Source organism: Berghia stephanieae, chromosome 7 (genome assembly GCF_034508935.2).
Source record: "Berghia stephanieae isolate SIO BIC M18660-M18661 chromosome 7, UCSD_Bste_1.3, whole genome shotgun sequence".
Classification (NCBI taxonomy): Eukaryota; Metazoa; Mollusca; class Gastropoda; order Nudibranchia; family Aeolidiidae; genus Berghia; species Berghia stephanieae.
Window position 1 is genome coordinate 18,641,104 of NC_088366.1, and position 24,609 is coordinate 18,665,712.

The 24,609-nt window shown below is 34.6% G+C and overlaps 1 protein-coding gene across 9 annotated transcripts in view; it reads left to right on the forward strand.

Annotated features, from left to right (window-relative positions):
• LOC144976833 (sodium-coupled monocarboxylate transporter 2-like) overlaps window positions 1-24,176 on the forward strand; it is a 122,833-nt gene extending 98,657 nt beyond the window's left edge. For all 9 annotated transcript variants that reach the window (XM_078921329.1, XM_078921328.1, XM_078921323.1 and 6 more), the window contains 16 exons: window positions 1,022-1,128; window positions 2,532-2,594; window positions 4,121-4,329; window positions 4,747-4,812; window positions 11,022-11,073; window positions 11,586-11,653; window positions 12,368-12,522; window positions 13,033-13,173; window positions 13,798-13,924; window positions 14,565-14,653; window positions 15,137-15,264; window positions 16,095-16,252; window positions 17,167-17,345; window positions 18,136-18,239; window positions 18,566-18,633; window positions 20,862-24,176. In XM_078921329.1, coding sequence (XP_078777455.1) covers window positions 1,056-1,128; window positions 2,532-2,594; window positions 4,121-4,329; window positions 4,747-4,812; window positions 11,022-11,073; window positions 11,586-11,653; window positions 12,368-12,522; window positions 13,033-13,173; window positions 13,798-13,924; window positions 14,565-14,653; window positions 15,137-15,264; window positions 16,095-16,252; window positions 17,167-17,345; window positions 18,136-18,239; window positions 18,566-18,633; window positions 20,862-20,996 — 1,815 coding nt within the window. In that variant the 5' untranslated portion in view covers window positions 1,022-1,055 and the 3' untranslated portion in view covers window positions 20,997-24,176. The remainder of the gene's footprint in view (window positions 1-1,021; window positions 1,129-2,531; window positions 2,595-4,120; window positions 4,330-4,746; window positions 4,813-11,021; window positions 11,074-11,585; window positions 11,654-12,367; window positions 12,523-13,032; window positions 13,174-13,797; window positions 13,925-14,564; window positions 14,654-15,136; window positions 15,265-16,094; window positions 16,253-17,166; window positions 17,346-18,135; window positions 18,240-18,565; window positions 18,634-20,861) is intronic.
• Window positions 24,177-24,609: the final 433 nt, after the last annotated feature.

The window sequence follows — 24,609 nt, forward strand, 5'->3', positions numbered from 1 at the left end:
ACACTCACACTCACACACATTCACACACACACACACACACACATTGAGCGCGCGCATACTGCAATAATTAGTAGTGAATAAACATCAGATAATTAAGGATTGTCTTTTATTACAGTTATTATTTATGGGCTATATCAAAAACTATTTCTAATGACGGTTTCAACAAATATGTATCAATAAAAAGCCGAATAACGGACACGAACTAAACTGATAAGGATCCACTTAAAGCAAAATAACAAAAACAGCGAAGAAAAATAAAGAAAGAAAAAGAGGAGGATGTGGTCTAATGGTATGACACTCGCCTTCGGATCGGAAGGTCCTGGGTTCGAACCTCGCTCGGCGCATAGTTGAGTCTTTGGAGAAGGCTCTTTACGCACATTCTCTCACCGTACTCAGGTTAAAAATGAGTACCTGACCGTTAACAGCGTTGTCTCTGTCCGAAAAAAAATGTAATATCGCCTAACCGGCGTCATGTCCCACCCCTAAATGTTAAATGTTGCTGTTGGCCGGGGACCCCTTGTAAAGCACTTTGAGCACGTCAAGTGGATATTGTGCTATATTAAAAGCCCAATTTTTTAAAAAAAATTAAACCCTGGCCCTTAACAGCATGGTCTCTGTCGAGAAAAAAAATTGTAATGTTGCCAAATTAATAGGAGGCGGCACTTTTCGTTCAACGTCTTAAGCTTTGCTATAGATAGTATGAGCTTGGCTAAGAAGCTCATAATATTGCCATCCGGGAGTTTCACGGCCAACACACAAAACTGTGTGTATCCATGAGCGTTTATAGTCGGGTTAATACAGTTCAGTGAGCATTACTCATAAACGCGGATGGCAAAAAACAATAACAAAGACCCGAGTGACGTCATATTCGAACTATCTATAGGCAAGGAACCCCATGTAAAGCGCTCTGAGCACGTGTAGTGGATATTGCGCTATATACATGCTGAAGTGCTTAAATTTTGCTCATCCGATCCGTTTATTATTTATCTCAAGATGTCCTGTCTGATTTTTTTCTTCACAGTGTCAAGAATTAGCGTGATCGGCGAATTGTTACCATGGCAACCCCTGGCTTTGAGTGGGAGGACTATGTCGTCTTCAGTATCATGCTTGTTATCTCTTCCGGTATTGGTGAGTATGCCATCATGTGAATTAATTTTTTTGTTTTTGTTTTCAAATTGAAACTGGCAAAAATTTGGGGCCTAATGTAGTACTGTATTTATATCAACCCTTCCATATTTTCCATTCGCCTCTGAAGATTATTTGATGCCTTGCATGATGTAGTATTCAGCTAATTTTGCATTGATTTCATCCGACGTGCCCGTAATTGCAGGCCTGATATCTCAATTCCTTATGGGCTCATTGTTGTAATGGAAATCTAAAAAAAAAAAAATGATGCAAAATGTTGTCCATAACAACACTGTTAAACTAGGCCCATAGTGGGTTCGGATGTCAAACCTGCACTTCGATTGACGTTTACTTGAATGTCTTAAGTCTCGGAATAAAAAATCTCTTGTGCGTTATATTGATACTATTTCGACCAATTTTTATGTTTCTATCATTATTTATTTTTTGTGTTCTCTCTCTCTCTCACTCTCTCTCTCTCTCTCTCTCTCTCTCTCTCTCTCTCTCTCTCTCTCTCTCTCTCTCTCTCTTTCTTTCTTTCTTTCTTTCTTTCTGTCTCTCTCACTCTCTCTCTCTTTCACTCTCTCTCCTTCTCTCTCTCTCTCTCACACACACACACACACACACACACACACATATACACACATGCATCTCTCTCTCTCTCTCTCTCTCTCTCTCTCTCTCTCTCTCTCTCTTATACTCTTGATTCATCACTCTGTCACTCAGAGGAAGACACATTTTCACTCTATTTGTTTTTATTCTCTATGAATCCTTGATTTGGCTATGAAAGTTTTTTGTTTGTTTTTTTTGGGGTTTTTTTCACTTAAAATTGATAAATTTATATTGTAAAGTGCCCAGAGCTAGTGTTTTACACGAGAATGATATTATTATTATTATTATTATTATTATTATTATTATTATTATTATTATTATTATTATTATTATTATTATTATTATTATTATTATTATTTTTCTTTATTTATCACCATATTCATGCTTTCACTGATGTACATCATACCTTTATTTTATCATTCTAGAATTTGCCTTACTTTGTCTATGTATCAGTGTGTTTGTTATTCTAAACTCCAATCTCTTTCACAATGACTTTTACATTTTTATAACCTGGTAAAATTTAAAGCTTAACTCACTCAATCCCAGAGATTTTAGCTACTTTTCAAAATTGGAAAAAATGTATTAAAATGAGCATGTATATAGCTAGATAGTTTTATTCAACTACCATTAACATGCAAAAGCTAAAAACATTAGCTTTGATACTACGCCTATAATTTGTCTCAGAGCAATGTAATAAATAGGCACGGTGTAAAAGTAATCCTGGTGAACTCCGGTGTTAGTCGGTGTTAGGGTTGAGTGAGTTAATAGATATTTAATTTGATGCGTTTAAATTACAGGATTGTACTTTGGAGTCATGTCCAGAAGAAAGAAAACAACATCAGCCGACGAGATGCTCACAGGTGGGTGATTTCTTACAACTCTTATTTATGGGGCAGCGTGGTTCAGCGATACGGTCTTTGCTTCGTACCCAAAAGGTTACAGAGTTCGATCAACCACCGCTGCATTGTCATCTAGCCCTAGCTCAATTTGCAGCGCTGCACTGCGGCTGGCGCCTGGGTTATACAAGGCTTCCCTCGGAATAGATCCTCATGACAAAAAATTTCCCCTATGAGATGAATAAAGGGAATTTTATTTTATTTCTTTTTATATAAAAGAGAGTCCCAATTGTTCAGTTAGTGAAGCACTCACTTCACACTCAAAGGGGCTGAGATCGATCCCGGGTGAATTCGAGATCCCCCTGTCCACCCAGCAGTGGGTCGGTTAGATAGATCTGGCGGAAAGTAGTATATTCTTGCTATCCATTTTTCCATAATATATGCCTCTGCCTACAGCCAGGTGTACATCCACACTTGAGTCGAGAGGAATTATGAATTGTAATGATTTGCCCAAGGAGACAACGCCGATGTCGAAAGATTTTGCGACCACCTACTCCCATTCAGTCCTTGACCACGCTTCACATCGCTTTAAATTTGGAGACATAGTATTGCTGAGCCATTGAACCTACAGAATGCGAATAGAAGAGCTTACCGATCCTTTTCAGTATTTTCCCAAAATGCCAGGCTGACCCAGCAGAAAAATTGACTTTTTAAACGCAAACAATCTCTATCAAAACAACTTTATGTTCTTATTAATTAAACAATTATCATTCTTCAAACTTTGTGATGTACAAAATAAATCTGAATTAGAAATATGCCTATTGTGTCGTAACAAATGTGACGATTTTGCTGCAGGTGGTAAGGAGAGGGTTAAAGCTAAAGAGGTTGGTCTAACCTGGGGTGTCTCTATAGCCGATAGATAGAAATGGGAGTCCTTGGTAGATGATGCCTTACGAATCCCATGAAATAAATAACAATGTGGAATTGAATGTACGCTTCAATTTAATAACGCAAACAGATAAATGGACGTTTCGGGTTTCCCCTTTATCAACAAACAGGATGATAGAAACACTGCAGATGTTCCACATTATCTCATTCATTTGTAATATTTCAATCATCCTGTTTGTTGATAAAGGGGGAAACCCGAAACGTCCATGCCTTAAATTGAAGCTTACATTCAATTCCACATTTGTATTTACTTCTTCGAGCTTCGAGCAGCAACATTTACATATGAATCCCATGGCTCAATGGTGATTAAGTAAATGTGACTCTCCGTCTCTAAACAGTATTATGTCCGGATGACTTGGGTGAAAAAAAATTGAATTTATTAACAAAAACATGAAACTTGAGGTTTGTTTCGATTTGTTATGTTACAGAATGAAGACAATTTCTCACCATGCAAAAGCTCAAACATTGGTATTTACTTTCAATTTGATTCTAAAGTCACTTTTCGGGGTCCAGTTCATTCCGACATAATACCGTTTCGAGACGAAGGGTCACAAATAAGCACCATTCTTATTCTGATTGACATTTTTCTCTCCATCAATCAGGTGGTCGCAGTCTCCCCGTGCTGCCTGTAGCCCTATCTCTGGGCGCCTCTTTTACGTCTGCCACAACAATCCTGGGGGTTCCAGCTGAGGTGTACACCAGAGGTGGTGAGCAGTTTCTGTGGATTATTGGAATCATTCCCTGTTTCATAGTGGTGTGTGTTTTTGTGGTGCCGGTCTTCCACAGGCTGCAGTTGACTAATGCCTATGAGGTAAGATGAGATAAGATAAGATATACATTATTGATCCTTGTATGGAAAATATCATTTTGTATCACAAAACAATTCGGTAATATATCTATATAAAACAAATATCAAATTATTTTAATGTTAATAAATTAAATAAAATATGGTATGATTGGGATTGCGGTGTTTCATCATCATCATCATCATCATCATCATCATCATCATCATCATCATCATCATCATCATCATCATCATCATCTCCTCGTCCTCCTCCTCCTCCTCCTCCTCCTCCTCCTCCTCCTCCTCTTCTTCTTCTTCTTCTTCTTCTTCTTCTTCTTCTTCATCATCATCATCATCATCATAATCATCAATATTGGAATTTGTTATAGCAATAAACTCTCAAACGTGGGCAGCTAACGGATGCCTCTGTTTATTCCATTTCAGTACCTGGAACTCCGATACAACAAAGCTATCCGATACGTTGGGTCTTTAGCCTTCTGCATCATCATTGTGAGTTTGTTTTCTATCTTCTCATTTATATATATATATATATATATATATATATATATATATATATATATATATATATATTTTATATATATATATAGAAGTGTATATGCTGCTTGAATCCTGAGAAAAATTAATGATGAGGTAGATTTTAACTCTAGTTTATTAAGAGAAGATAAAGTGCCTTTTACAAGGACAACAAGATATGGAGTGAGTAGAAAAGTGCCAGAAGACAAGAGAGAATAAAACATTTTTTTTGCGGCGGTGGTGGGGTTTGAACCTGCGACCTTATTGGTACGACAGCTCCGCCTGGCAGGTGAGAGCGTGGCTCTACCGTGTGAGCTATCCACGAACACAAAAATATTCGTATCAAACCCAAGTCATATTTCTAGAGCCCTCTCTCACCCACTTCTGGAGATCGCCGGCTCGTTCGCGCACAACCATCGCGAAGTTATTTTTGACCAGCAGTTAAGCTTAATAGCCAATATTCTCAACACAAACATATAACCTAGAAACGATTTGAGACATTGAGTATGCTCCGGTATATGGGGTGAATTATTAATTCAGAAAAGTGAGTGGAGCATGCACTTATGTTGGTAACAACAAGATATGGAGTGAATAGAAAAGTGCCAGAAGACAATAGAGAATAAAAAAAATTTTCGCGGCGGTGGTGGGGTTTGAACCTGCGACCTTATTGGTACGACAACTCCGCCTGGCAGGTGAGAGCGTGGCTCTACCGTGTGAGCTATCCACAAACACAAAAATATATATTTATATATAAAATTTTTTATTCTCTATTGTCTTCTGGCACTTTTCTACTCACTCCATATCTTGTTGTTACCAACATAAGTGCCTGCTCCACTCACTTTTCTGAATTAAAAATTCACCCCATATACCGGAGCATACTCAATGTCTCAATCGTTTCTATGTTATATGTTTGAAATCAGCATTGTGTTCTTGCAAATATAACAAAGATTTTTCTTCAAATTTTGTGATTTGTAAATCAAATCTGAACAAGAAAATGTTGGTTGTATCGTAACAAATGTGACGATTTTCCTGTAGTTGGTAGTAAAAGAGGGAGTTAAAAACCCTTTTGCCAATCCCGAAATTTTCTGTCTCTGTATTTCAGTCTCATGTGAAACCGTGAAAACATGAAAATGCGCCAGATAAATGGCTCATAACAATTTAATATGAATAAATATGTATGCATAGTGTAAAGCCCAAGTTAAAGAGTAAAAAAAAATAAGGAATAACTGGGAAAAACCGATTGCTATTTTAAGAATCATGCGTGTTAATCCCAAGGAGTAGCGTGATTTCTAAGGGACTACAATGACTCAAACTTTGGAAATTCATGAATAGCTCTAATGACATCAATTATTTTCCCGCTCACATCCGTGTTCTGTTTATTTGTGTCCTTAATGATATAAATGTCTCGTGATGATAACTACTCGTAATGCTATTGTAATGTCAGTTAAAATGACTCTCTCGCTCTCTCTCTCTCTCTCTCTCTCTCTCTCTCTCTCTCTCTCTTTCTTTCTTCTCTCTCTCTCTCTCTCTCTTTCTTTCTTTCTTTCTTTCTCTCTATCTATCTCTCTCTCTTTCTTTCTCTCTCTCTATCTATCTGTCTATCTCTCTCTATCTATCTATCTGTCTATCTCTCTCTCTCTCTCTCTTTCTTTCTCCCTCCCCCCCCCCTCTCTCTCTCTCTCTCTCTCTCTCTCTCACTCTCTCTCTCTCTCTTTATGTCTGTTTTTTTATGTATGCATGCATGTATGTATCTATATACGCATATAAGTATGTATGTATGTATGTATGTATGTATGTATGTATGTATGTATGTATGTATGTATGTATGTATGTATGTATGTATGTATATATGTATGTATGTATGTATGTTCTGTTTATTTGTGTCCTTAATGATATAAATGTCTCGTGATGATAACTACTCGTAATGCTATTGTAATGTCAGTTAAAATGACTCTCTCTCTCTCTCTCTCTCTCTCTCTCTCTCTCTCTCTCTCTCTCTCTCTCTTTCTTTCTCTCTCTCTCTATCTATCTATCTGTCTATCTCTCTCTATCTATCTATCTGTCTGTCTATCTCTCTCTCTCTCTCTCTCTCTCTCTCTCTCTCTCTCTCTCTCTTTCTTTCTCCCTCCCCCCTCTCTCTCTCTCTCTCTCTCTCTCTCTCTCTCTCTCACTCTCTCTCTTTATGTCTGTTTTTTTATGTATGCATGCATGTATGTATCTATATACGCATATTATTATGTATGTATGTATGTATGTATGTATGTATGTATGTATGTATGTATGTATGTATGTATGTATGTATGTATGTATGTATGTATGTATGTATGTATGTATGTATGTATGTATGCAATATTGTATGTATGTGCCAAGGACAACTATACTGAAAGGACAATCATATGGAATCTTCAGGCAACGCTAGTGGGGGCCAACAAAAAATATAGAAAATTTACACCAAAATAACAGCAGGGGCATTATATGGCAAGATCTACCTTTTTAGAGAGTGATTGTGAATTCTGGGTCCAAAAAAATAATTAATAATTATTATTATCAGCAGTGAATAGGAGTAGCCAAGAAACGGAAAAGGATGAGTAGTTAGATATTCTAAAAACTGACCTTATAGTGATTGATTCAGGATGATTTCTTTAGAAGCTTGATTAATGAATGTACATGTAATGTGATTATGAAGAAGAAGATGAACAATTAGATGAAGGGGAAAGGAGATGTACAATATCAACAAAGGGAGGTAATCTGCGAAGGATGATCCCAAGAAAAATATGAATACCGAAATATCTACTAAGGGATGCACTACATAGTAGTTGTAATTAGGATCTCTCGAATTTATTAATTTTTTGAACACTATTTCATCCCTATAAGGGACGATCGGTCTGCCAGGTAGAATTTTCATTGGAACACCTGCAGACCAATGTCTTTCACAAATAATAAATTTTGTCGGATGTAGCTCAATATCATCACCAGGAGGGATTTGTTTAACCATGTTTACCGATCTGGTTCCTCTTTATAGTCAATCTGAACACACAACATTTTTTGGCTTTATTGTAGTTACCATTGTAATTCTCAACACCACAATTTTCCCCATCTTGAATATGCTAACAAATCACGTCCATGAACATCAGACCCACAAGAGGCAAAAGTTCATGTGAGGAAAAACATTCAGAGTACTGGTTCATTCAATATAGTCAATGGAGTAGCATCAAATTCATAGTTCCATTCCATTCCATATTCATAGAGTTAATTAATAAAGTAACATATCAGATCAATATATATTCAGAGTACAATAGTCGGATTGTTAATAAGGGGCGCGTCTTTTCCTTCTTTTTCTCAGCTAGCTGTTCACGATGTACAGCTGCAAAAATTTGTATGAAACTCTGGATCATTTTGTTTTAATAAAAATGTTTTATCACGACTTTTAAAAAAAACAATAGGAAAGTATTTCGCTTATTACAGCTATATTAAAATCGATAACGGGTGAGGATCTGAACTCAAAAATGATTTATAGTGTCGAAATTATGATTTTCCGCTTATCCATTTTTAAATAATTTGTTAAAATGGAATGTTCAGTTAATTGAAAATTATATGATGTTCGTACAGAATCTGAATATGAAGGAACGACAGACAAGTTTACATTTTATAACAATCAATATACGTGTTTGATGAATACAAATAAAAGTGAACATTACGCACTTCCAACATTATTTTGAGTTCAAAGTTTTGAGAAATAGCTTGGTATTTATGCCAAAGAGGATTACATAAATATAATGTAGACCAGTCAAAAGTAGAAATTCATCAATTTATGATGCAGTGTTTCCACAAAATGTGCTTGTGTTCAACAACAACGTAACAACAATAACATGCAAAACTCAGAGTTTATTTTGAAATTCCAATTCCATAGATGTCCTCTTTAATGGCTTATCGATAGATACAAGTAGACTTCTTTTCGCAGCTTTACGAGAAAGGAACCGATAGAGATTCCGTATCATATCGTATTGTTTAAGAGCTTATAGGTTTAAAAGAAAACTTTAAATGCTATGTGAATCGGTCATGTATAGATACAATTTTTCAAAGTTAAATATAAACATTCAATGTTAATTTGACAATTTTGAGTATTTAATCACTAATTCAAATAAGTTAAAACTAGAGATTCATATCAGTCTTCGGTAATTGCGACATGATGTAAATAAAAAGCAATAAATTATAAAGTCCAAATTGGATGCAAACTACATAAGTTGTTACTTTATGTTAATGTGTTTTGCTTTTATTCGGAAAATAGTAATTTTTGTAATAGTATGATGTGAACTACTGTGTCACAAGATTTTTTTGAAAAACGATGAAGTCATCTCTTACTTTGTGGTGCGAAACTGTTTAAATATTTAGCAGTGTAAAATCTCTAATTGTATGACAGCGGTTTTAAAGTAGCTTTTTATAGGTTGTGAAGAAGAAATCTTTTTTTTTGTGATATGGCATCACAATTCAATACGGGCCAAAATCTTTAATCAGTTTAGAGAAATTGATTCGGAAGTTGACACAAAGTTTTGCAACTTTTGATAGAGGGACATCTTAGAAAAACTAGAAAAACATGCGCCATTCATAAAACATCTGACTACTATAGTTCATTCCTTACAGTACAGTCAATGAGTAGCATCAGAATCAGATCCATAGTTCCCTTCCATAGTCATAGAGTTGTTTAATAGAGTCTCATCTTAGATCAATGAGACAAAACTATATATTCAGACTACTAGTTCATTCCTTTCAGTCAATGGAGTAGATCAGATCCATAATTACTTTCCATAGTCACAGAGATAATAGTAATAGAGTGAGTGAGTGTAACTGTAACAACAGTTCAGTAACATCTCAGATCAATGAGGCAAAACTATATTATATTAAGAGTCTTAGTTACTAGTCCCATACGATTGACAGTCATATCAGCAACACAGATCCATGTAATGGGCATAACTATATATTCAGAGTCAGAGTCCAAGTTCCATCGTATATGAATATGATATGGTAATATCAGACCCACTAACTAGCAACTTCTATTCTAGATAGTAGAAATAGAAAGGACTGTTCAAGATAAAGTTGTGAAGTTGACGTGACGAGCAAAGGGGCCCTCTAGACTTATACACTAGACTAAAACAATAAAGTCAATATTTGTCAGTTAACCATATAGAAAAAAATATATAAATATAAAGCCGCAGGCCATAATTCATAATAAAATAAGGAACAGTAATCCGATTCGGATTCCTAATCAGGCGGAGTCTGATTCTGATTATCTGTGCGAATCGACAGAACAAGCACGACAATGGGCCCAACTATCGTCTGCAGGAACTACAGTTGATAATTCTAAACATGTCTTAAATAATTATTACGCATTTATTATTGGCACTTACCACTTTTCAAAGATTCTGGTTCGATAAATTAGCCATAGTTATTAAAAGGTATTGAAATCAGATTCGTACTTTCGATTTCAAAAAAGATAACAAACCCAATCACTCAGTTTGTAAGAGGGCGTCATAGAAAAAGAGTTCATAGTTTCCTGTGAAATTTTTGATAGTTCACTACTTTTTGTATATTTTCATATCATTCAAGACATAAGAAATATTATTTAAAACTTATGGTCGCCAATTAACCAATTTATTATAAAGTACCGAAATTATAAGAACAGAATCAATTATTGCGCATTCAAGGAAATTGTACCAAGGCAGAAAAGCGGTAGTTTTGCTTGAAATCGTTATCCAACCAATGGCCCCCACTAGCGGGGCCTGAAAATCCAAGGCGAGCCTCCTTTCTAAAGCCCTCCTTGGTATGTGCGTATGTACGTACGTATGTATGTATGTATGTATTTATTATGAAACAGACCCTGAAGAGGCATAAAGAAAAGAAAAACCCAAACAAACAAGAGAAAATCAGCAAATCCCCTCCACAAACATACACACACACACACACACACACACACACACACACACACATATACACAAAATCAGGTTGCCTCGACTGACTGACATTCGATCCCCTGTCAAGAGATTGCGATTTTATGGGATGATTTCTTTCTTTCTTTTTATTTCTGCCTAATTTGGCACTGTTTCAAACTGTCATACTTTTCCAGAGTTTTGTTCATAATTTAATGTTTTAACATTAATTGATATTTTTTTTAAATATTGTTTCGACAGCTTCTCTACATGGCGGCTGTTCTGTACGCCCCTGCTATAGCGCTGAGTCAAGGTAAGTGTTATGTTATGCAAGGTCACATATTATTTTTTTTTTTAAGGTGAAAGTTTATGCGTTAGAGCAGAGAAGCCGTGATGTCAGACCTTCTACTCTTCCGGTTCCAAACTCTTTGGAAGTGTGTATGTAACCAGTCCTTCGGAGGACTCATGATAAATAGATTATGTATTGAATCTTCAGGAGATAAAACTATTTTAATAGCAGGATGTTTAAGAATATGGACGATCCTTTTTGACAACCAGCATAAATTTAGACTAGAAAGGTTTTGTTTATGGTTTGTATGTTTTTTGTTTGTTTGTATTTTTGTTTGTTTGTTTTTGTTTTTTTTTTATTTTGTTTTTGTTTTGTTTTTTGTTTTTTATTGGGTTTTTATTTTTGGTCAGAATTCATAAAAAGGGGACTATTCTAAACATTCTTTTAGCAAATTGTGGAAATGCTAATGTATGAAGTTGACCTTTTATTTTTTTAAAAATTATTTTCTCTACCTTTGTTTTTTTTCTTTATCATAGTTACCGGTATCTCCAAAGAAGTGTCTATCGTGATAATGGGCGTGGTCTGTACCTTCTACACTACCATTGTAAGTCTGATATCCCGGATGCGTAGTTTGCATTTTATTCAACTTTATTCCGTATTGATTTAACTTTTTGTAGTAGTAGTAGTAGTAGTAGTAGTAATAATAGTAGTAGTAGTAGTAGTAGTAGTAGTAGTAGTAGTAGTAGTAGTAGTAGTAGTAGTAGTAGTAGTGAGTGTAGTAGTAGTAGTAGTAGTAGTAGTAGTAGTAGTAGTAGTAGTAGTAGTAGTAGTAGTAGTAGTAGTAGTAGTAGTAGTAGTAGTAGTAGTAGTAGTTAGTAGTAGTAGTAGTAGTAGTAGTGTAGTAGTAGTAGTATAGTAGATAGTAGTAGAAGTAGTAGTAGTAGTAGTAGTAGTAGTAGTAGTAGTAGTAGTAGTAGTAGTAGTAGTAGTAGTAGTAGTAGTAGAAACAGCAGTCAGTAGATATTTGAGAGTATTCCTGCTTTCGGATCCTATGCTGGTGTTTGAATGAGACTTTTTGGGTGATATCAAACTAAGTACTATTATACTGATACAATTATTGTTCCTTATTCGAACCATTCCCTTCTATCTTATTTTTGCTTAATTCTTATTCTAGATTCTTTTTTTTTTTACTGTATCATTTTCTCCCTTTTACTGGCGCTGAAATGACCTTAATGTGTTGCAAGCGCCCTATCTAAAACAATTAAAAACAAAAACAATAACAAAGAGCTGAGTGACGTCATCTTCATTCAATCTCTAGGGCGGTATCCGAGCTGTGGTGTGGACTGATGCCTTCCAGCTTGTGGTCATCTGGGCAGGACTTGTAGCCCTCATGTTCAAGGGGGCCAGTGACGTAGGAGGCTGGTCCCGGGTTTGGGAGTTGGCGGACAAGGGAAACAGACTGCCACGGTTTGAGTAAGTTTTTTTTTTCACTTTTAATTATAATTGATTATTGATATGTGACCCGTCGTCTCAAAACAGTTTACGTCGGGATGGATCAAACCCTGAAAAGTGCGTTTAGAAATGAAATGATAAGAAATACGAACTTTGTGTCTTTTGTGATGTAAGAAATCGTATTCATTCATTCCCATGAAGAATGCAAAATAACCCAAAATTTTATAAAAAATTCGATTTCCAGCTCCTTGTTCATCCCGACATTAAAACCGTTTTGAGAAGATGGGACATTTAGTGGTATGATGTTGCTAATTCTGTAACTAACTAGTTTTAGCTAGCGATAGAAACGAGATTTCATCACCATCATCATCATCATCATCATCATCATTATTATTATTATTATTATTATTATTATTATTATTATTATTATTATTATTATTATTATTATTATTATTATTATTATTATTATTGTTGTTGTTCAATCTAGAATGTTACAAACTTTGCTCTCTTCCTTTGACATCATAATGGCAGAATGAACCCTGACCCAAGCATCCGACATACGTTCTGGACATTTCTGATCGGTGGGGGGACCAACATGATGTGTGTTTATGGGGGTTACCAGATTAATTTGCAAAGGTACTCCAGTGTCAAAACTGTGAGGAAAGCCCAGATGTAAGTAGGAAGCTATCTCAGCGTTGTACGTCTTTTCTATAAATTAGAATTCAACTCTCATTTCCCACAGTTAATTAACCCTCTCCTTACCACCTACAGCAAAATCGTCACATTTGTTACCATACAATATACATTTTTTCTTATTCAGATTTATTTAGCACATCACAATGATCCTTGTTTAATTAATAAGAACATAAAGTTGTTTTGTAGAGAGATTGCTTTAGTTTAAAAAATCAATTTTTCTGCTGGGTAAGCCTGCCATTTGGAAAATATTGAGAAAGAGAACGAGAGAGAAAGAGAACGAGAGAGAGAACGAGAGAGAGAGAGAGAGAGAGAGAGAGAGAGAGAGAGAGATATCGATAGATAGATAGATAGATAGATAGATAGATAGATAGATAGATAGATAGATAGATAGATAGCTAGAGAGAGAGAGAGAGAGAGAGAGAGAGAGAGAGAGAGAGAGAGAGAGAGAGAGAGAGAGAGAGGGGCCACGATGAACAGAAATCTTCTTGCAAGCAGCTTCAATTTGATCAAATTTTTCATTCGATTATGTACGCTACCTCATATTATGCTCCTCATCTCCCCCCCCCCCCTCCCCCTCTTCTTTATTTCTTTCACCAACAGAGCTTTACTGCTAAACCTTCCAATCTGGGTGTTTTACGTGACCCTTTTATGCATTCTTGGTCTGGTTATGTACGCTTTCAACTCCTGTGACCCTCTGACCCAAGACGTGATCAGTAGTCCTGATCAGGTAAGTCAGCATCCTGATCTTTACCATTACCACCCACTCTTTTAATCATAATATGCTCAGTTGGTAGAGCACTCACGATCACTTCACACGCAAAGGGACCTAGGTCGATCCCAGGTCAAGTCGAGGTTGTTTTGTAATTTTTATTTATTTTTTTGTTGTTGTCGTTTTTTTTTCTTCTCTTCACCCAGCAGTGATTGGGTAGCTGGTCTGTTAATTCTAGTGGAAATATTATGCCTTAAAAATTACCTTTATTCATTCTCATTGGGAATTCTTTTTAAAGGTCTCTTCGAGATAGAAAACGAGATAACCAGCTGCAGCACAGCGCTACAAAGTAATCAATTCTTGCTCAAGAAAAGAAAATATTAAAAAACGAAATGCTGACATCGGAACTTGAACCGGGTTTCTTGTGTATAAATGCAATGCCTTATCTACTAGGCCATATATAAATAAAATGATCAATTCGGATATAAATTAATAGCTTAATAAATGAATTAAATAAACATATAAATAAATAAATGAATCAATCAATTGACTAACGGATAAATCAGACAGATTGTCATTTCATGCAAGCATCACTTAAAATATTAATATTGATCCAAATTTAAGATAAGCCATTATGTTTGTCAATCTGTCCACCCAGCTCCTACCTCTATTTGTCCTGGAGACGATGGGTACAATGCCAGGACTTCCGGGACTCTTTGTTGCCTCCATATTCAGCGCTTCTGTCAGGTAAAAAAAAATGAATAAACAAAAATGAATATAACAGATTTTTTTAAAAAGAACAAAATACCAAACACGTAACGTTTTGGGCTAGAAATTATTCTTCAGTCAAGACAAATAACAATAACAACATAAATACAAATGCAGGTACTGAATCAGTTCAGGATTCATTTTATTTTATTTTATTTTATTTATTGATTATTTCTTTTTTTAATAATTTTTTATTTGGGGGGGGGGGGGGGGTTGACGTGTTTTGTTTCTTTTGTTATTTTGTTTGCTTTGTTTAACTTAATTTATTTATTTATTCTGGTTTGTTTATTTGATTTGATTTTTTTTTTTTATTATTTTGGAAAGGGGCGGGGGGGGGGGGGGGGGTGTAATTATTGTTTTCTTCTTTTATGTGAAATATAGAATAGTATTTGTCAATGAACTGATTAAAAACGACGGATGTTTCATCTCCTCTTCCCGCTCCCTCCGCTCTTTCATCCCCAGCACCCTGTCGTCTGGAATCAACTCGCTAGCAGCGGTCACCCTGGAGGATCTCATCAAACCGTTGTTTGCTCAAAAAAAGAAGAGCTTACCAAGCCAAAAACTGCTCTCGATGGCTACCATGATTTTAGGTGAGTATAACATCCCTGGCGGTGCATGCGGCTATGTGGTCTAGTGGTATGACACTCGCTTTCGGATCGGAAAGTCCTGAGTTTGAGACTCGCTCGTCGCATAATTGAGCCTTAGAAAAGGGCTCTTTACTCACATTCTCTCACCATACTCAGGTGTAAAATGAGTACCTGGCAGCTAAAAGCGTTGTCTATGTTGTCATTCTTTTTACGTCATAATGTTGCAATATTATTTTCATATTTTGTTGTTGTTAAATTGAATTCGTATCACGTTTCCTTCACACTTGTCTCACTGTAATATGTTTTGTTTTATATCACTGTAAAGCGCTTAGAGCCTGTGACAACGGGGTAAAGCGCTATATAAATGCCATTTATTATTATTATTATTATTATGTCGGAAAGAAATTGCAATATCGCCTGACAGGCATTTGTCCCGTTCTAAATGTGTTGCTGTTGATCAGAAACCCATTGTAAAGCGCTTTGAGCACGTTTAGTGGATTTTGCGTTGTATAAAAAAAGTTCAAGTTCTTGAATACCGGACCTGCCATAAGCTACAAAAAAAAAAAATATTTACAATTTTGGAGAAATTTAAAAAGATTCCGAATTTTAAGGAACAAATCTGTATCAACAGACTTGGTCTATGAAAAGCCATTTTAAAATGGTTCAAAATTGAAATCAATTCATTCAGTGTGGTTACAGACCCAATTTTTGTTGTTGCAAAAAATAACTATATTTTCATATCATCATAATCATCATTATCATCGTCATGAATACCATCATCATCATCAATACAAAATAATATCATCCTTTCGTCACATCGATATCATCACCAGTGGTTGTGTTTGGAATGACGACCATCGGTATGGCCTATGTAATTGGTTCCTTGGGCAAGACAGCTTTCATTATATCATTCAGCGTTTTTGGTATGATAGGAGGACCTCTCCTGGGCCTTATACTCAACGGAATATTTGTCCCTTTTATCAACAGTTTGGTAAGTTTCGACTTTTTATATGTGACCCATCGTCCCAAAACGGTATTATGTAGGGATGAACCAGATACTAAAAAGTCAATTTAGAGCTAAACTTGTCAAAATTTAAAAATTTTGGTATTCGGCGCACTAAATTATGATATTCATTCTTCTCAACATAACATACAAACTCAACGAAAGTCTGATATTTCTGGCTATAAATTCAGTTTTCAGCAACTTTATCATCCCGACACAATACCGTTTTGAGGCGAGAGGTCAAATATTTGCTTTTCTTTAATCTATCCTATGTTTCTATTTTTTTTAAACTTGTGACCCATCCCCTCAATCTGGTATTATGTCGAGGTAAACCAGATGCCGAAAAGGGAATTTAAAGTTAACCCTATGGGTGACAGGACCGCGCTGTCTAGCCTTGAGCAAGTCACTTCATTCTAGCTCACTTTGCATCATTGTTATTATGGTTTACGTCTTGGTCATTCCATTTTTCCCTTGGAGCAAACCATGAAGACAAATTTCCTTAAGGGGGATGAAGAAAGGACGTATTTTAATTCATTTGTTTTTATTTTGTTATAATGCCTAAATTTACTGAATGTGCGGCTATGTGGTCTAGTGGTATGACACTCGCTTTTGGATCGGAAGGTCCTGGCTTCGAGCCTCGCACTCGGCGCATAGTTGAGTCCTTGGAGAAGGCTCTTTACTCACATTCTCTCATCGTATTCAGGTGTAAAACGAGTACCTGGTCGTTAACAGCGTTGTCTTTGTCCAAAAAGAAAATGTAATATCGCCTAACAGGCGTCATGTCCCGTTCTAAATGTTACGTGTTGCTGTTGGCCAGGGACCCCTTGTAAAGCGCTTTGAGCACGTTTAGTGGATATTGCTCTATATAAAAGCTCAAGTTTGTTTGTTTTTTTTATCCACAGGGTGCAGGCACTGGTCTCTTCGTCAGTCTATTGGGTACATTCTATTATGGGATCTACCCCATCATCTACCCACCACCCAAAATTGACCTGCCTCCAAGACTGGAGACGTGCAATGTCAACAGCACCATGATGTATAATTCAACGACCATGTTCACCACCTTGACAACTGAAGGACTAGGGTAAGGAGATACGATGGACGTAGTACCGTCAACTGGGGCTACTTAGGCCCCCCGGGGTAACTTAGGCCACTTACTGAAAACAAGATTTGCTTATTTTAAAAGATAAATTACATGTAGCTTTTATCTTTTAAATAATTAGAACCCAATAGATCTAATAAGCACTCATGAATTTAACTTTGTTTAAAGCAACCTTTTTTTATTCTACAAAGTGGCCTAAGTAGCCCCGGATGGCCTAAGTAACCGGTTGACGGTACATAAATAAAAAGTTGGGACTTAACAATTAACTGCGCCACAATGATAAAAGTGTTTTGCGTATATGTGGTAACTTCTTTTTCTATAGATAGTATGCGCTTGGCTAAGAAGCTCATAACATTGCCATTCGGAAGTATAACGGACCAACACACAAAACTGTGTGTATCCATGAACGTTTATAGTCGGGTTAACACAGTTCAGTGAGCATTACTCATAAACGCGGATGGCAAAAAACAATAACAATGACCTGAGTGGCGTCATCTTCGAACTATCTATATTTCTTTTTGTTGTTGGTGGTGGTGTTGTTGTGTATGTTAAGGAGGAGGGTCTTGTTTTTTAGGGGTAATTTTTTTAACAAGAAGGAGGAGGTGCAGGAGGTGGAGGAGGAGGAGCAGGAGGATGTTGACTTAAAATTGTTCAACACGCTTGTTTTGTGTAATGTTCCAATGTGAGAGACGTGTCAAAGAACTTATAATAAATAACATGCCAATAATGTTCATTTGTTGTTGTTGTTGTTGTTGTTGTTGTTATTCCCCAGACAAGACACCAGCCTAGGTCATCCGTACCTATCTTATCTTCATCTTTCAAGCGTTGCTCTCCTTCTGTCCTTTGTGGTTTCTGCTGGCATGTCACTGGCTACAGGTAGGTAATCGTACTGTCTTTCTTTTATAATACCGGTGATGATGATGATGATGATGATGATGATGATGATGATGATGATAATAATAATAATAATAATACTAATAATGATAATAAAAATAATAATAATAATAATAATAATAATAATAATAATAATAATAATTTAATAATAATAATAATAATAATAATAATAATAATAATAATAATAATAATAATAATAATAATGATTCGTTTTCGTGTTGCTTCTATACTGTCCCATTGATTATTTGATAATGACGTTATTCGATAAAGTGTGCTCACTTCCACCTTCCTCATTCCTCTCCACACAGGCTGTAACAAAGGAAAGCACATCGATGAGAGAACCTATTACAATTACTCTTGGTGTAAAAAACCACGGGTGAGTACAATTTACTTTTTCTTTTTCTGTGCCCCACCGCCTCAAATAGGTATTTTGTCGGACTGCCCCAGATACCAAATGGCGATTTACAAGTTAGAATGAACAATATTTTCCCTACCATACTCGGATAAAAAAAAAAAAGATATTTTAAATTTGTCCAGAAAATTCGCCCTGGAAAAAAAAGATATATGGAGAAATTCATGTTAAGCTTCAGTAAATAACATAAGACAAACTAAACTATTGTTACCGTTTCGAGTTTCTCCTTTATCAGGACAAAATCATTCCACATGTGAATATATAGAGACTGCAATATGATTAACATGACGTTAAGAAAAATAAACCAAAATGTCGAACAAAAAAAAAAAAAAGAAAGAAAGAAAGAAAGAAAGAAAGAAAGGAAGAAGAAGAAGAAGAAGAAGAAGAAGAAGAAGAAGAAGAAGAAGAAGAAGAAGAAGAGAAGAAGAGAAGAAGAAGAAGAGGAAGAAGAAGAAGAAGAAGAAGAAGAAGAAGAAGGAAGAAGAGAAGAAGAAGAAGAAGAAGAAGAAGAAAGAAGAAGAAGAAGAAGAAGAAGAAGAAGAAGAAGAAGAAGAAGAAGAAGAAGAAGAAGAAGAAGAGAAGAAGAAGAAGAAGAAAAGAAGAGAAGAAGAAGAAGAAGAAGAAGAAGAAGAGAGAGAAGAAGAAAGAAGAAGAAGAAGAAGAAGAAGAAGAAGAAGAAGAAGAAGAAGAAGAAGAAGAAGAGAGAAGAAGAAGAAGAAGAAAGAAGAAGAAAAAGAAGAAGAGAAGAAGAAGAAGAAGAAAGAAGAAGAAGAAAGAAGAAGAAGAGAGAAGAAGAAGAGAAGAAGAAGAAGAAGAAGAGAAGAAGAAGAGAAGAAAGAAGAGAAGAAGAAGAAGAGAAGAAAGAAAGAAGAAACAACAAAACAAGAACAACAAAAGAAAAATACAAAAGAAGAATATTGTAACGTTATATCAACAACAAAATATCAAAATATGAGTAACAGACATCAACAATTACAATTGATAAATATCCTCTTTCCTCTTCAATAGTGTCTGAATTGTGATTAGAAATGTGATTAACCTAAGGAACAAAATGATTCCCCAAATTGAGTTATATATTTTATTTTAACTCAACTTTTGAGACATAAGCTTGAAGCTAAATTTTATGCCATCAGGTTCACCGTGAGACAATACCATCTTGAGACGATGATGGGGTTTTCATTATATATATATATATATATTATATATATATATATATATATATATATATATATATATATATATATATATATATATATATATATATTATATATATATATATATATTATATATATATATATATATATATATATATATATATATATATATATATATATATATATATATATATATATATATATATATATATATATATTAGGCAAATTGGATTTTTTTTATTTTTAGTAATACTAATGCTCCGAAACTACAGGACCAATTATCATAAAATTTTGCATTTTACAACTGACATGAAGATGGGTTTGTGTATTATGACATTGATTAGACTTCGTGATGATTTTATCGAAAAATCAAATTTGTTTCGTCAAATTCTATCGAAAACAGACGCCTTCATTTTGAGCACGTGGGTTGTGTGTAAACCTTTCATTGAGGTGGGAGTACTTGCAAATAGAGTCTTTGCCACTACATGGTTCCTTTCATTATTTTGAATACAATTAATTTCTTAAAATTGATATGAACCATTTTCCATTGTTAACATTGTGAAAGAATTCTACGATGAGTGAGCGAAATATATAGGGTCTATATCTCTCCGTGCCCAAACAAAAAGCTCAATGGAGTTATTTTACAAAGTCGAAAAATGTATTGTCTATCAAGACAATAGAAATTGAGTTCAAATTTAATTCAACACGTCAGTCATAGATTGTGAGTTCATCAACTTATCATCACGTTCATTGAACAGACAGCTATGCTTGTAATAAATAATTGTGTATGCACGTGTGCACACATTTGTATGTGTATGTGTGTGAAAGAGAGAGAGTGAGAGAGAGGGAGAGAGAGAGTGAGAGAGAGAGAGAGAGAGAGAGAGAGAGAGAGAGAGAGAGAGAGAGAGAGAGAGAGAGAGAGAGATTTTATGTGTTTTCAGATCTTTTAGTTTTGGTGCCGTTTGCATGTTAATGACATAGTATTTCCAAGGTCCTCTATTTTATCTCAGTGTTTCTTACTTTCATCTTTCTACCCAGATGACTGACACAATTGCCATGGGTGAAAAGTCTCCCACCATTGCCGGGACCTTTCACTTCTCTTCCAACGACACCTGTGGTGTTCATAATGAAAAATTCGTGAAGGCCAAAGACAAAACAAGCGTCTCTGCTTAGATTATGAGAACCAAAATCCAGATATTCCGGTTATATAATGAAAATAATCGTATAACAACGGATTTTTGGCTACACTTTAGAAACTATCGTGTAAAGTCACAACCCCAGATTTGTGATGTGATAGAGGACAATAGGCTATGTAAATTTTACATTTTGATAATTAACAACAAATTGTATTTTTGGCATGTCTAAACAAAGAATAAGAAAAAATATAAAGCAACAAAAATGGTACATTTTACCTCTTAATCATAAACAGCAAACTGTACTTGTTTGCATTTTAGACAAACGAATATTTAGTTTATTTTGTAATACAGAAAGCAATGAAATATTCATTTCTGTAGTTTTTTGGGTTGTTTTTTTTTTTAACTCAAGCCAAAAAGATCAATTTTTTTTAACAAAGAATGTGACTTTCCACAGCTTTTCAAAGTGATGCTAAACTTCGAGAAGCTGTGGACTGTAAAAAGTAATAAACAAAAATGAATATATAACAGATTCAAAAACGAACAAAATACCAAACACGGAATGTTTCAGTCTTAAAGAAATTCCTTCAGCCAACAAAATAATAAGAACATAAATGCATTACTTTAAAAACCAGATAGACGGCAAAGAGATATTTAGCACGTCCTTTCGTTGTTCTTGCTGGCTGAAGAAGGGTTTTGAGCCCAAAATGTTCCGTGTTTGGTATTTTGTTCTTTTTGAAACTGTTTAATTTATTTTTTGTTCATCACTTTTTAAAGGAAACTACATAGGCATTTTAAATTCAATTAATTAGACCTGTCGATAGGTTTTTATTGATATGTCTACATATTATATTTTGATTTTAAAAACGTTGTTATTTGGTTCTGCTGAAAGGAAGTTATTGATGTATTTACAGTTAATTATAATGACTTGTACTTATGATTACAATAAAAGTAGTCCCTAAGATGCACTAAGAATCATGAGGGTGAAGTTTATCCCGTTTTCTAGAGCGTTAAACGGACAGTTGTAATTGCTTGCTACCCTTCAGAGGATAGTTGTAATTGCTTGCTGCCCTTCAGAGGGAGACTTGTATTGAGTCGTAAAATTAATTTAACTCACTCAACCCTAACACGGACAATATCCGTAGTTTACCCGGGTTACTTTTACCCCATGCCTATTTATCACATTTTTCTGAGACAAATTATAGGCTTAGTATCAAAGATAATATTTTTAGTTTTTACATGCAAATGGTAGTTGGATAAAAATATATGTGTACATGCTCGTTTTTAATATATTTTTTCCAATTTTGAAAAGTAGCAAAAATCTCTAGGATTGAGTGAGCTAAGTTAAAATTGTATGTTACGGTATACACAATACTAGTCAATAACTGTTGATTTTATTCAGCTGTGATTCGAATCCCATACCTTCCAATCCAAAGATGAATGACCTACCACTCCGTCATCGCCTAAGGGATAATCTAGAAAGATCAAATTGATCATCAATATTGACAATGATAATTAATTGCATTTATTTTAGTCCTTTTACTGTCTTTACAATGGACAATCGTCCCAAATACACAATCTAGAGAACATTTTCACCGAGATAAAATATTACATTCTCGTCTGGTCAATCAATTAAAAACAAATGAAAGGCAGTTCTTTCAATTCCTAATCACTTTTTTCATGCTAAAAAATGTCATTTTTCTAATTTCACAATGAAAGTATGACATTATCCTAAAGCAAGTGTGAGCTGAGAAATTGATTGATCTGATGATGATCTAACATTGTATCAAGGTGAGAATTCTCTCCATAATCGACTTTATTATAGACTTTTCGTGTTCAGTCAAAATAGTTCCTGATACAAATTGACACTATGTAAATATGATAAAGCGTAAGTACTTTTTGTAAAGATCTCAAATTGGATTTTTACCATTGCATTTACTAATTATCACTAAAACACAACCTCCGTACTTACTTTTATTACTTACTGCCACTGTATATTATTGTTTTGGTGTAATTCAATCCACTTAGTCATCTTTATTTCATTTGATAATTTTCCTTTTAAATGTAAAGAGTAATTGAGCATTTTCATAGACGAATAAAGGCGCTATAGAAATCACCGCTTGCTTTTATTAATTTTATGGTTGTAGGCTATATTTAAAATGTTTATTTCAAAATATTGCTTTGTATATTTATATATTTACACAAATCGACTTCTTTAAGGAGTGATAGTTAATGAGTCATAATATAGTCATTGGTATTGAAGTTCATTTTGGTTTTCTGGTCAGGTCTTTTTAATTGTTTATATATTTAATAACCTTTGTTGTGCTTTGAAAAAAAAATATGTATACAGAAAATACTGATCCTTTCAATAGTTAAGAAAATAATTGAAATCCTTGCCAGGTAGCTCTGCAATGCAGTTGGATTTAACTGCTAAAAATAAAAAAAAATTTAAAGTAAAATTGTAATCTAAACTAAGTCACCTTCTGTTTATAGTCCAAGGTACAATTCAGAAATAAAGGATTTTTTTGGGGAAAAAAATAATAATAAAATGGTTATGATTTAAACTAAATTTTAAAATTATATTGGACACTAAGTAAAAGAACTTTGTTAAGGACCTATTAATCATGTGTATAGGATACTATATTAAACATTTTTAAAAACCACACCCATGGTCACCTTTTAAAAATCATTTTAAAAAACCACACTCATGGTAACCTTTTAATAATCATTTTAAAAAACCATATTCATGATATCCTTTTAATAATCATTTTCAAAAACCAAACTCATGGTTCTCACTTCTGAGATTTGCTGTTGTAGTTTTTATGAATGGTATGTTTTTGGTGTTTCAATCAAAATTTGTCATGCTTATTTTTAATGCCCTTTTCAATCCAAATTGGGTAATCGTAAGCTGGAAAAAGGGCAATACGGGACATCAGCATTTTAAAAAAATCCAATTCATGAGAGAAAATTGAACCCACAAACTTTAAAATCAAAGGTGATTGACTTGTCACCGAGCCTGCTTTTAGAGAGAGACAGTGTATGTGATTATATGAATGTATGTTTTATGGTCATTTCTTTTCCTGATACTTTTATAATACCAATTGCTCTTATTTTGTTGTGTGAACATGGTTGTTATTGAAAAGATGCCATACCTGCTGCATACAGCATTGACTTGTAGAGCTGGATTGAGATATATCTTTGTAAATAAACAAGTAGTCCATCTAAATGGGAATTTTGTGTTGATTGCACGAAATATTTTCATATATGTGACCCCTCGTCTCAAAACGGTATTATGTCGGGATGGACCAGATGCTAAAAAGTAAAATTATAGTTAAAATGGTCCAAAATATGAAACATTGGTTTTTAGCAGAGTAAAATATGATATTCCTTCTCCTCTATAAAGCATATAAACTCAACTTAAGCATGACATTTCTGGCTACAAATTCCATTTTCAGCATCTTAATCATCCCGACTTAATACCGTTTTGAGAGGAGGGGTCACATATATGTATACTCTTTATGAGAGAAAAATTCAAGCTTTTTTTTTTTTTATTTTAGCAAAGGGCATCCCTGTGATGACTCTTTGAATTTTACTGTCAAGAAAACTTGTATCACAATACATATTAATCATCTCCAGTAATTTATAAAATCTTA